General features: G+C 42.5%; 1 protein-coding gene across 2 annotated transcripts in view; it reads right to left on the reverse strand.

Moving 5' to 3' along the window:
• The window catches only part of RPTOR (regulatory associated protein of MTOR complex 1), a 288,180-nt gene that overhangs the window by 163,596 nt on the left and 111,739 nt on the right, over positions 1 to 12,845 (reverse strand). For both annotated transcript variants that reach the window (XM_030533961.1, XM_030533960.1), the window contains exon 5: positions 7,559 to 7,705. In XM_030533961.1, coding sequence (XP_030389821.1) covers positions 7,559 to 7,705 — 147 coding nt within the window. The remainder of the gene's footprint in view (positions 1 to 7,558; positions 7,706 to 12,845) is intronic.

The following is a 12,845-nucleotide window of genomic DNA, read 5'->3' on the forward strand; positions in this document are numbered from 1 at the left end:
AAATGTGCTCTACTTCCTGGCCTAAAACGCCCTGGTAAATGGTTTAATGGCCCAGTCAGACATCTACAGGCACTTAGCCCCCCAATTTTCTCTTCTGAAGGGAAATAGATGAGAACAGTGGATGGAAGGATGGAGGAAAAAATGGAGTGTGGCTAAAGTTGGACTGCTTTAATCTAGCCTCCATCTTCTCTCCTGATTATGTTCTCTTCTGCCACTCCCAATCTATCCCCCACTTGCCATTTCTATCTAATGTATTTCCTTTAGTGAGTACTTTGTATTTTCACACTGTTCATACTCACAAGGAAACAGGCCAATTATGGACTTACGCTAAGCCCTTTGGTGCCATGTAACTGTAGAGAGCATTACCACCAGAAGTAAAACATTGCGACTGCAAGAGGAAAGAGCTGGGGAAGTTAAGTTTTCACTCTTGTCTCTGGTTATGAATTAAGTGCTCAGAAAACATACACAAATCCCTAACACACACATTTACATCATCTCAGAAACACAACGAAATGGAACCAATGAAGCAATCTCATAATGCTGCACATATTACAGGAACAAATAATTGATTATTAAAGGCCTCTGTCTGCGGGATCTCACACATTCTCCAACACAAACGGTTACTGACAACACAGATTTTCAGATTCATATTTCAGAAAAAGCTGCCCCATGCAAAATCTCTTCCAATGTCAGTTAACTTGAATCACAGGTAAACTGCTACAAACATAAGTTTAAGGTAAACAGACAGTTCAAAGGTAGCACATTGAGCTACTATGAAGAGGGTTTATGTTTAGTTTAAATTAAGTTTGAAACCATGGTGCCACTGTACTTGTCCATTGGTGCATCAACATTTTCAGTCTTATCAACATAATCCTAAAAATTGATTCTTATGTAACACATCAGGGAGCCACCAGAGGGAGCACGCAGCATTGCTTTAGTCTGGGTCAGACAGAAAGAATTATGTCAAGATAGGTTTTGGTTTGGAAAAGAGGCTTAAAACTCAAATACAACTCTCCTAACGGGATGTTGGCTTGTAAGAGTTAATGCATGATTTGAGACACTAGAGTGACTCACTGCTTCATAGCAAGAGCCAGTGACCGTGCTAACACATGGTTTTTAACTAGCATAAAAAAAAAAAAAAATCAACAAGACAGAACTAAATGGATGCAAACACAAACTCCTCTAATATACACTTCCATACGCTTACAAGGAGAATTTCTATGGATCAAGACAAGTTAATTGAAGACAAATATTTAACGAGTAAACAAACACACAGACACAGAATTCTTATAGTCCCAGGAAAGTAACCTAACAACTCATTCCTAAAACATCTCAGAATACTCCAATACCTAGCTTTATCTAAGGTGCATTACATAATAACCTCCTTTCTCCTGCACTACCCTACATCTTCCAGTATAAGAAAGCAGAGGTTGGAAAAGCATTAACGTTACCTTTTATTTAAATAGATGAAATATACTAACTTATTATGTATTACTGTTTCACTCTATGAAGTGGGAACTGAAGGCGCATAATATATGTACAGAAAATTTGTCTGGATTAATTGTAACTCTTGAAGGAGTTGTAACATCTTACAGCTACCTCCTGAACAACTCCACCATTACCTCTGCACCTCCTGCAGTAACAGTTATGATAGGGGTAAAGAGTTCTGTGGCACCTTATAGACTAACAAACATATTGGAGCATGAGCTTTCGTGGGTGAATACCCACTTCGCTGGATGACAGGGACATCCTTCTGGCAGTTCTTCCAGTGGCAGATACCATATTCCAAATACCTGTATCATAAAAGGATGTGCTACACCAGTGCCCTGCTAACAACTCTTGCACTCATACCGTTAAATCTTCACATAGATTTTCAAGAACAGAGGCCTAAAGTTAGACTTGGAAGTCCATTTTAGGCAACTAAATAGGTGGGCTAATTTTCATAAGTGTTGAGCACCCAGCAGCTCCCATGGCCTCAGCAAATTTGAAAATCAGATCTATTTTTTAAAGTGTTGATTTAAAAAAAATTAGTCTAGGTTTTTTTCCCATTGATTTTCTAAATATAATAATTCAACATTCAAAACTGCAAGCGTAAGCTGGCACAAATGAAAATATTAAAACATTCTGTGTGACAGGTCTGAATTTTCTGTAATCATTTCAATTATGCTTTGGCCTTTTCCTTCACTAGGAAATTCCCAGGGCTTATGTTAGATAGTACAGAGAGAGCTGGCAGCACAACTTATTGTTAAGGTTGTTCAATATTTCCCATCGTAAGACACTGCTTTCAATTGCTTATAACATTTTGCCAAAAACTTTAATTACATCGTCTGAAATTTTTACATGCCGGGTGTCCATGCCACACAATTTTATTTATTTATGTATTTTGTTTGTTTGTTTTAAATTTCAAAGAACGTTTGCCATTTCCAAGGAAGAGGCTAGGAGAAAATTTTTTTTGCCCATGCTAAAAAATTCTGAGAACCGTTAGTTTGAAAAAGATCAAGCATCCCCATGCTTTAAAATTGGGTGTTGTTCAGGGGATGGCCTTTTTTGTCAGGAATGTGCCTCAGTGATACCACCTGCTCCCTGCCCCAGATGGCACTCAGGAAGCGCTTAGGCAGAAGCTGCCTGGTTTGAATGCAGAGGGAAGGGACAAGATCTGGAGTGGGGGGGGGAGGAGTAAATTGGATCAAGGAGGTTGGGGAAGGGAGCCTGGAGCTCGAGGCTGTTGTGAGAAGGAAAAAGATTGGGACTGGGAGCAGGGAATGGAAACAGCGGCATGGGGACTAGGAGACAGCAGGGCCGCCCAGGGGAGGGTGGGGAGAGGGGCAATTTGCCCCAGGCCCTGCAGGGGCCCCATAAGAATATAGTATTTCTATAGTATTGCAACTTTTTTTTTTTATGGAAGGGGCCCCTGAAATTGCTTTGCCCCAGGCCCCCTGAATGCTCCGGGCAGCCCTAGGAGACAGCAGGAGGATAGGGGAAATCGAGATCAGATGAAGAGCCAAAGGGGAAGGCCAGGGTCAGCTGTGGATAAAATAGTATGTGATTATGTAATTAAAGACTATTATAATGCATACACATAAGAGGGCCAAATTAAGGTTGCACAGGCAACCTTAATTCTGGCATTTCCTAACACTTGAGTGCTTGACTTTGGAATATTAATAGTGTTCCTTCGGCAAATTGCGTGTGTGTGTATACTATTTACATTACAATATTGCTCAAAGATCCCAGTCAGTGAGTACTGGAACCACAATATGCTGGGCCCTATACAAACACACCAGGTGGCATGAGCTCTGAGAATGAATCTTACAGTGGGCTGTGTGCAGGCAGACCCCTGCAACCATACAGAGCCCAACTCACTTCACTGGGGTGCTGCACAAGGATCCACCCACACACAGTTCATTGCACAACTGGCATCTAATTTAGGACAAGAGGTAATGAATTCTGACAAACAATAAGAGGGAAATGGGAGAGTTAATAGAAGAGCAGCAATAATAAACATGTCTACACTGTCTAACAATGTGAATAAGTAGGAAGCTCTGGGTCAATTAATTTTTTTTGGTAAATAAATGAAATTTTAGTATAAATATCTGGAATCCTCAGACAATCTCAAATATAACCAATGTTCAGCAAGAAGAATTTGCACTAAAAAAGAAATGTAAAAGTAATGACTATATCCTGAAATAGAGGGTATTCCCAGGAGCTCACATCTACATTCATGTTTCTTATAAAAGGCTGTGTGATCTGTCCATTTATTTATTTCAAATTTCTACTTTTTTCATTTTTTTAAGCACTATGTATACCATTTCCTCTGATCTTCTAGCTCAACACACCATCTGTTCATCCCTTAATCTCTGCTACTATCACAGACAAAAAAAGTATGTCAAATATTTCATGAATCTATAATCTAGTAGGTCAATTTTTTTTAAGACACAAATATATAAATAGTTTTAACAGGTAAGAAACGAATGCAGCTCATGTTTTCAGTCCTCAATGTATTGAATAATATTTATTCAAAAGTGGAATTACAATACGTACTGAAATTAACAAATGTTTTGAGATATTAACTATGAACCGATTTTGTGTTTTTAATATCCGCTATTTATGCAGTAGACTATCTGAACAATAGCCAACAACATTAAACTTCGTGGAAAAACAAACTCTTAATTAAAAATAGCACCAAGATAAAAACTAAGCTAATTGCAAAACATAATGTAAAATTACACCATCACCAATTGGACACCTGAAATAACATTTATTTTCATTCTTACTTTTATCTTCTGCATACAGAATTAAAATTTAATATGTAAGAAACTGCAGGTATTATATTTTTCTAAATAGGATATATGAAAGTCTTCTATTCTGAGTACTTTGTATAAAATTAAAAAACAGTTCCCTTAGTAAACTAGTCCTCAGCAGTGCTCACCACACACCTAGAGTACTTAAGATACCAGGACAGAAAAGTTGGACTTATAACCTGGGAAATAAAATGTTTAAACAACAAATTACAGTACAGGGAGAAAGTTGTCAGTTAAAGAGGAGTCATCTGAAGACACTTTTGTTGTTTGGGTTTTCAAGTTTTTGGCAGAAGGAAAAAAATCCTGAAAGCCAGACAAACTTTTTGCATTTTTGTTAGATAGCAGAGACTACACTTTCCAACTGTGGTTGTTTCAACAACTTAGACTCATAGACTTTAGGGTCAGAAGGGACCAATATGATCATCTAGTCTGACCTCCTGCACAAAGCAGGCCACAGAATCCCACCCATCCACTTCTATAACAAACCCCTAACCTATGTCTGAGTTATTGACGTCTTCAAATTGTGGTTTGAAGACCTCAAGCTGCAAAGAATCCACCAGCAAGTGACCCGTGCCCCATGCTGCAGAGGAAGGCGAAAAACCTGCAGGGCCTCTGCCAATCTGCCCCAGAGGAAAATTCCTTCCCGACCCCAAATATGGCGATCAGCTAAACCCTGAGCATGTGGGCAAGACTCACCAGCCAGCACTCAGGAAAGAATTCTCTGCAGTAACTCAGATCCCATCCCATCTAACATCCCATCACAGACCACTGGGCATACTTACCTGCTGATAATCAAAGATCAATTGCCAAAATTAAGCTATCCCATCATACCATCCCTTCCATAAACTTATCAAGCTTAGTCTTAAAGCCAGATATGTCTTTTGCCCCCACAACTCCCCTTGGAAGGCTGTTCCAGAACTTAACTCCTCTAATGGTTAGAAACCTTCATCTAATTTCAAGTCTAAACTTCCTAGTGTCCAGTTTATACCCATTTGTTCTTGTGTCTACATTGGTACTAAGCTTAAATAATTCCTCTCCCTCTCTAATATTAATCCCTCTGATATATTTATAAAGAGCAAGCATATCCCCCCTCAACCTCCTTTTGGTTAGACTAAACAAGCCAAGCTCTTTGAGTCTCCTTTCATAAGACAGGTTTTCCATTCCTCGGATCATCCTAGTAGCCCGTCTCTGAACCTTCTTTGAATTCATCCTTCTTAAACATGGGAGACCAAAACTGCACACAGTATTCCAGATGAGGTCTCACCAGTGCCTTATATAACGGTACTAACACCTCCTTATCTTTGCTGGAAATACCCCGCCTCATGCATCCTAAAACTGCATTAACTTTTTTAACGGCCATATCACATTGGCAGCTCATAGTCATCCTGTGATCAACCAATACTCCGAGGTCCTTCTCCTCCTCTGTTGCTTTCAACTGATGTGTCCCCAATTTATAACTAAAATTCTTATTATTAATCCCTAAATGCATGACCCTGCACTTATGTATGACAACCAGATATCCTGGTTTGGAAGGATAGCCCTTGTCTTTGTGCCCACTCTACTTATTCTGGAGTTCTAGAGCCCCTAGGAACATGGTCACATGCATTTGCCCAGCCACCCACCTGTGCTGCTATGGTACTGCAGTGCTGAAAGGTCCTGCAGAGCAGCAATCCCATCAACATCCAACAGCAATTTTGCATTGTCCGTCCCCTTAGCGTACACTAGCCATCTCACTTACACAGAACAGTAGCTATCCTACGCCCAGAATATATTCTGGTCACTCTAGGGCCAAATGGCAGCAAAGGAGAACCAAGAGTCAACAGAGAAATGCAGGGGAAGGGGAGGTAAGGAAAACCAAAGGAGAACTGGGGAAAGAAAAGAGCTGGAGTGAGGCATCTTTCTAAATTAGTGTATGCCTGTGCTCTGGGAGAAGACAGAAGAATAAAGAAACATAGAACACCCAGGAGGACAGAATCTATACACAGAAGAACAAAGCAGCAATAAATATGGTAGGGTGAGTGATGGCTGAAAGATAAACATGAGAGAAGTGAGGCTTACAAGGAGCAGAATAAAAAAAGCTATAGGATGAGAGGAACACAGGACATAATGGCAACTTCTTCCATTTTTTGTTCTGAAAAAATGGTAACACTCAACACACATCTCTGCCAATACAGATCTGGGCCTTTCAGTGTCACATCCTTCCTTGGTGAGGAACCTGCAAACACTTGCACACTGACTGGTAGCGTTACTTATAAAGAGATGGGATGATGAGAAAGACCTAACTGTCTTAAACTGTTACTAGACTGACATGTTTCTTTAAGAGGGAAAGAGAGAGTGTCTACTTGCCAGAAAGTCACTGCAAAATTCAACACGGGTTCATTCTATTTAAGAAAATTAAAACCAAGCACACCCTCAATAAGTGTCATTGAATCATGTTTGTAACAACCTGCCAGTTGCCTGATTGACCAATATTCCCTGTTAAACATACTGAAAGTTTTAAAAGTATTTGACTTAGTGCTATGGAAGAATAAGAAACAAATATTTAACAGGCTGCTTTTCAAATGGGCTAAAGTTTAGGGAGAACATCCAATCACACACCTGCTTGCCTACAACATCCAGTTTCTGACACACTGCTGCACTAAGCATCTAGTGCACAACAGGAAAGCACCTTAAAGTTATTTCATATATTCCTCTTCACAATTCATATTTACTCCAATAAATTCAAATTAAAACTATAATGAAAAGTGTCTTTTCATTAGAAACACAAGGTTACACTTTTGTATTCTGTCAAGCTAAAGTGATCAACAATAGGTCCTTTTGTCTATCAGTTTTAAATCATTTAGTTTAACATTTATGTATTTGGTACAACAGCAAGAAACACTACTGGAATCCAAATCAGTATTGGTCAATTGCATCTAAAATAAATGGCTCTGCTTCAGCTCAGCATTCATCTCAGCAGCAAAGAATATTAAGGCACAAACTGATTCTATTAGCGTTATCACTTAATTAGTACTTGCAATAAAAATGATTCTGACTATAACAGAATAGCATACAGAGCCAGAAAGACTGCACCGGAGTGACATGATTTTTTTCCAAATTAATTTGCTTTTTAACTCTTTTTTTAAAAAATATTTATTGTCTCAAAATGGGCTCAAACCTGTCTCCATTGAAGTCAATGGGGAGCAGGATCAGACCCCGAATGCCCAGCAGAGAGAGAAATGAAGCCACAGGAAGATTTTGGCAATTTACTAAGGTCTCACCTCCAACTCTTGCTCCCTCTGTAGCGCAAATTGCTTGAATGACTTGACAATAAGGCCAGCATTGGAGCAATCATAGACGAAAATGGAGGGACTGCCCATCCAAGTCTGCAGGTCATATATGGATAGTGGAATATACTGAGTATAGTTCTGTAAGAGGAAACAAAATAAAAAGTGGATATTATATACATGAAGAGAATGACAACTGATGGTAGAGCCTTTGTCTCTGAGGCACTGAAATATGCATTCCATGAATTCTACTTTTGAAACCATAGAATGAAAGTCTGCATGTGTTCAAGGCCCATTGCTAATTCTACATGACAACCCCACTCAAAAATGTAATACGCAAATAGATTCTGTCATATTACTTGCCTGCTAAATTGAGCTTGAATGTTTACAAATTCTTAAATCTGCTTCAAGTTTCCTTTGAAACATGTTAGCAGGTGTAACCTGACATTCAACAGTGTATGCTCATTTCAGGCCCCTGCAATACTGATGCAGGACATGGAAAGTAAGAAGTCATAAAAAGCTTCAACTTCAGAAATAGATTGCTCTTTAATTTAATTTAAGGTCAAAAATACATGCCACTGGAAACTTTATGGACATAACTTAAAATGGCTGCTTACAGCAAAGATGTCCATCAGCAGACATCTCTAGTGTTGGTTTAATGAGACCCTTTCACTGTTTTATTGCAGCCTTTACAACTGAACATCTTTCAAAATTAATTGATGAAGTTAAATCCTACAAAGCCTGACTAACTACATGAAGCTCCCATAAACTCAGCTTCTGCAATTGGTAAGTTCTGCATTTTCTGTTAGAAACTGAAGGCATGTGGGTCTTATTTCTTTTGAGCTACAAGAGAGATTTATAAAAAGAGCCTTAAAATACATTATGCACTGCAGCCTTAGCTATGGAGCAGCTATACTCCCTCTTTATATACTACACTGAGCTGCAGAACTGAGACTGTAACCCTAATCCTTCACCTCCAAAAAAACTTGAGCTACAGAAATCTTTCCTAGCATCACATAGCTTTATGTTCTTTCTAAACTGCAGCCAGAGGGCAACATGCTCACACACACGTACAGTGTCCAATTCTGCTCCCCATAAAATTAATTGCAAAAACTACCACTGGCATCATTAGGATGACAATCAGGCCTATAACTCCCATTTAAATTCAGTGGGATTTAAATTACGCACCACAAAAACAGTTAACTTATCCAATGCTCAAATTCTTAAGCACATTCTTAAGAATTGGTCCTGTTTTGAGCAGGGGGTTGGACTAGATGACCTCCTGAGGTCCCTTCCAACTCTGAGATTCTATGTGTAAAGTCTGAAGTGATAAGCCATTTAAAGGGAAGAACAAGCCATATTTGAAAATGCAGGATATCATTAAGTCAAAACTCTTTTGAAGAATACTCTTCTTCAAGAGATGTTCTAGTTCAGGGATCGGCAACCTTTGGCACGCGGCTCGCCAGGGTAAGCACCCTGGCAGGCTGGGCCAGTTTGTTTACCTGCTGCGTCTGCAGATTCGGCCGATTGCGGCTCCCACTGGCCGCTGTTTGCCATTGCAGGCCAATGGGGGTTGTGGGAAGCGGCACAGGCCGAGGGATGTGCTGGCCACCCTTCCCCCTGCCCCCATTGGCCTGGAGCGGTGAACTGCAGCCAGTGGTGGAGCGGCACTCGGATTTTTGTTAGTTTGTTTCGGCGGGGCAGCATTCGGGGGCTTTTTTTTTTTTTTGGCAGAGCGGCGCTCAGGTTTGTTTGTTTGGGCGGGGCGCCACTAGGGTTTGTTTGTTTGTTTTGGTGGGGTGGTGCTCGGGGGGGTTGTTTGTTTCGGCGGGGCAGCACTTGGGGTTTTGTTGTTTGTTTCGGCGGGGCGGCACTTGGGGTTTTTTTGTTTGTTTCGGCGGAGTGGCGCTCGAGTTTTTTGTTTTGTTTCAGTGGGGCGGCGCTAGGGGGAGGTTGTTTCAGTGGGGCAGCACTGGGGGTTTTTTTTTTGGTTGGTTGGGCAAGGCAGGGCAGTGGCTTGGGGTTTTTTTTAGTTTTGGCAGGGTGGCGCTCGGGCGGTTTGTTATGGGAGGGACGGCGCCCTACCCCCTCACCCCCCGCTTGGGGTGGCAAAAAAGTTAAGAGCCAGCCCTGGGTGTGACAGATCTGTGGTGTGTGTGACACCTGGCAGCCCTGGGTCCGAGGGATGGTCAGGGGAAGCTAGGCCAGCTTCCCCCTCCTCACTCAAGTGCTCCCAGGCACTCCCAGTAAAGTAATTCTTTAGTACAGGGGTTCTCAAACTTCAGTGCACCATGACCCCCTTCTGACAACAAAAATTACTATACAACTCCAGGAGGGGGGACTGAAGCCTGAGTCTGCCTGAGCCCCGCCGCCTTGGGTGGGGGCCCAAAGCCAAAGCCCAAAGCTTCAGCCCTGTGCCGGGGGCCTGTAACCTGAGTCCTGCCACCCCAGGCCAAAGCCAAAGCCTGACCTCTGTCACCCAGGGCTTGAAGCCCTTGGGCTTCAGCTTTAGCCCCAGGCCCCAGCAAGTCTAATGTCAGCCTTGGCCACCCCATTAAAACAGGAGTCCTGAGCCACAATTTGAGAACCAATGCTCTAGAAGACTGATGTTTAGGTGTTCAGCAGATTGCCAATGTTTTCATGAGGAATGGAAGTGAGAAAAGGGAATGGCAATTTTCAAAGGTTTCTCTGTCAGCAAAACTTGACCAGAATTTAAAGGGACAAAGAAATGGCAGTTTTCAGACTCAGGCTTGGTCTACACTACGCGTTTAATCCGATTTTAGCAGCGTTAAACTGATTTAACGCTGTACCCGTCCACACTACGAGGCCCTTTATATCGATATAAAGGGCTCTTTAAATCGGTTTCTGTACTCTTCCCTGAGAGGAGCAGCGCTAAAATCGGTATTACCATATTGGATTAGGGTTAGTGTGGCCGCAAATCGACGGTATTGGCCTCCGGGCAGTATCCCACAGTGCACCACTGTGACCGCTCTGGACAGCAATCTGAACTCGGATGCAGTGGTAAGGTAAACAGGAAAAGTCCTGCAAAATTTTGCTTTTCATTTCCTGTTTGCCCAGCGTGGAGCTCTGATCAGCACGGGTGGCAATGCAGTCCCAAATCCAAAAAGAGCTCCAGCATGGACCGTACGGGGGATACTGGATCTGATTGCTGTATGGAGAGACAAATCTGTTCTATCAAAGCTCCGTTACAGAAGACGAACTGCCAAAGCGGTTGAAAAAAAATCTACAGGCTACACAGTGCTGCATGACAAGCGTAACGGGAAGCCAGAGACTCAAATGGACGCTCATGGAGGGAGGGAGGGGGTACTGAGGACTCCAGCTATCCCACAGTCTACAGCAGTCTCTGAAAAGTATTTGCATTCTTGGCTGAGCTCCCAATGCCTGTAAGTTCAAACACATTGTCCGGCGTGGTTCAGGGAATAGCTCGACAAGTTACTCCCCCGCTCCCACGTGAAAGAAAAGGGAAAGAAATCGTTTCTTGACTTCTTTCAATGTCACCCTATGTCTACTGAATGCTGCTGGTAGACGCGATGCTGCAGCAGTGAAGAGCAGTATCCGCTCCTCTCCCCTGCCCGGTGGCAGATGGTGCAGTAGGACTGGTAACCGTCCTTCTTATCAACCCGTGAGTGCTCCTGGCTGGCTTCAGGTGAGGCTGGCTGGGGGTGCCTGGGTGAAAATAGGAATGATTCTCGGTCATTCCCAGTAGATGGTACAGAATGGCTGGTAACCGTCCTCATCATAGCAACTGGGGGCTGAGCTCCATTAGCCCCCTCCCTTTCCTGTGTAAAGAAAAGATTCTGTCCTGCCTGGACTGTCATAGCAGTGGCATGCTGGGCTCCTCTCCCCCACACCGCTTAATGTCCTGCCTGGACTGTCATAGCACCGGGAGGCTGCCTCCCCCTCAATTTATCTCACTAACAAGTCATTGTTTCTTATTCCTGCATTCTTTATAACTTCATGACACAAATGGTGGGGGGGGACACTGCCACGGTAGCCCAGGAAGGCTGGGAGAGGAGGGAAGCAACGGGTGGGGTTGTTGCAGAGGCACCCCCCGTGAATGGCATGTAGCTCATCATTTCTGCGGGATCTGACACGGAGCAGTTGTGCTCTCTGATACACTGCTTCTCTAGCACACTTGCCTCATATTCTAGGCAGGACTGACTCTATTTTTAGAAAACATAAAGGAGGGATTGACTCGGGGAGTCATTCCCAGTTTTGCTTTTGAGCCCCCGGCCAACCTCAGCCAGGGGCACCCATGCTAGCAGCAGACAGTACAGAAGGACAGATAACCGTCATCTCACTGCCAATTTACACTAGCAGACGGTACAGAACGACTGGTAACCGTCTCTGCTATCATGCAAAAGCAAATGAATGCTGCTGTGTAGCGCTGGAGTATCGCCTCTGTCAGCGGCATCCAGTACACATACAGTGACTGTAAAAAAAAAGAAAAAAAAAAAAAAAAAAGCTGAACAGGCTCCATGGTTGCCGTGCTGTGGCGTCTGCCAGGGAAATCCAGGGAAAAAGGGTGCGAAATGATTGTCTGCCGTTGCTTTCCCGGAGGAAGGAATGACTGACGACATTTACCCAGAACCACCCGTGAGAATGATTTTTGCCCCATCAGCCACTGGGCTCTCAACCCAGAATTCTAAGGGGCGGGGGAGACTGTAGGAACTATGGGATAGCTATGGAATAGCTACCCACAGTGCAACGCTCCGGAAATCGATGCTAGCCTCGGACCATGGACGCACACCGCCGAATTAATGTGCTTAGTGTGGCTGCATGCACTCGACTTTATACAATCTGTTTTATAAAACCGGTTTATGTAAAATCGGAATAATCCCGTAGTGTAGACGTACCCTCAGAGGGCTTTCCCTTTGCTGCAGCAATGTTGGAGCTAGATCTTTTCAGAGTTCAGAAGATAGTTTTACAATAGAAAATGTTAGGCAACTTAAATATTAGGCGTCGCTTCCAGCTCCCCTTATATATAAATAAAGTTTTCAATACTCAAGGGAATCACGATCACTGACCTCCAGTTTCTAAGGAATCTTTCAGCACACCAAATTAACCTCACTGAATGGCATGTGGGTTGTCTTAGTTTAGCAAATTTAGAGATTATAAATCCATTGAACAATGATAAATACTAAAAATTTAAGAAACAGTCCAGTTTCTTAGGGATCTTAACACCGAGTCAATAAGAGCCACATTGAACATGATTACGTTTGTTTTATATTTATGTTTTTATGATTTCACAAGTTTCATA

The sequence above is a fragment of the Gopherus evgoodei genome, chromosome 15, assembly GCF_007399415.2.
Source record: "Gopherus evgoodei ecotype Sinaloan lineage chromosome 15, rGopEvg1_v1.p, whole genome shotgun sequence".
Lineage (NCBI taxonomy): Eukaryota > Metazoa > Chordata > Testudines > Testudinidae > Gopherus > Gopherus evgoodei.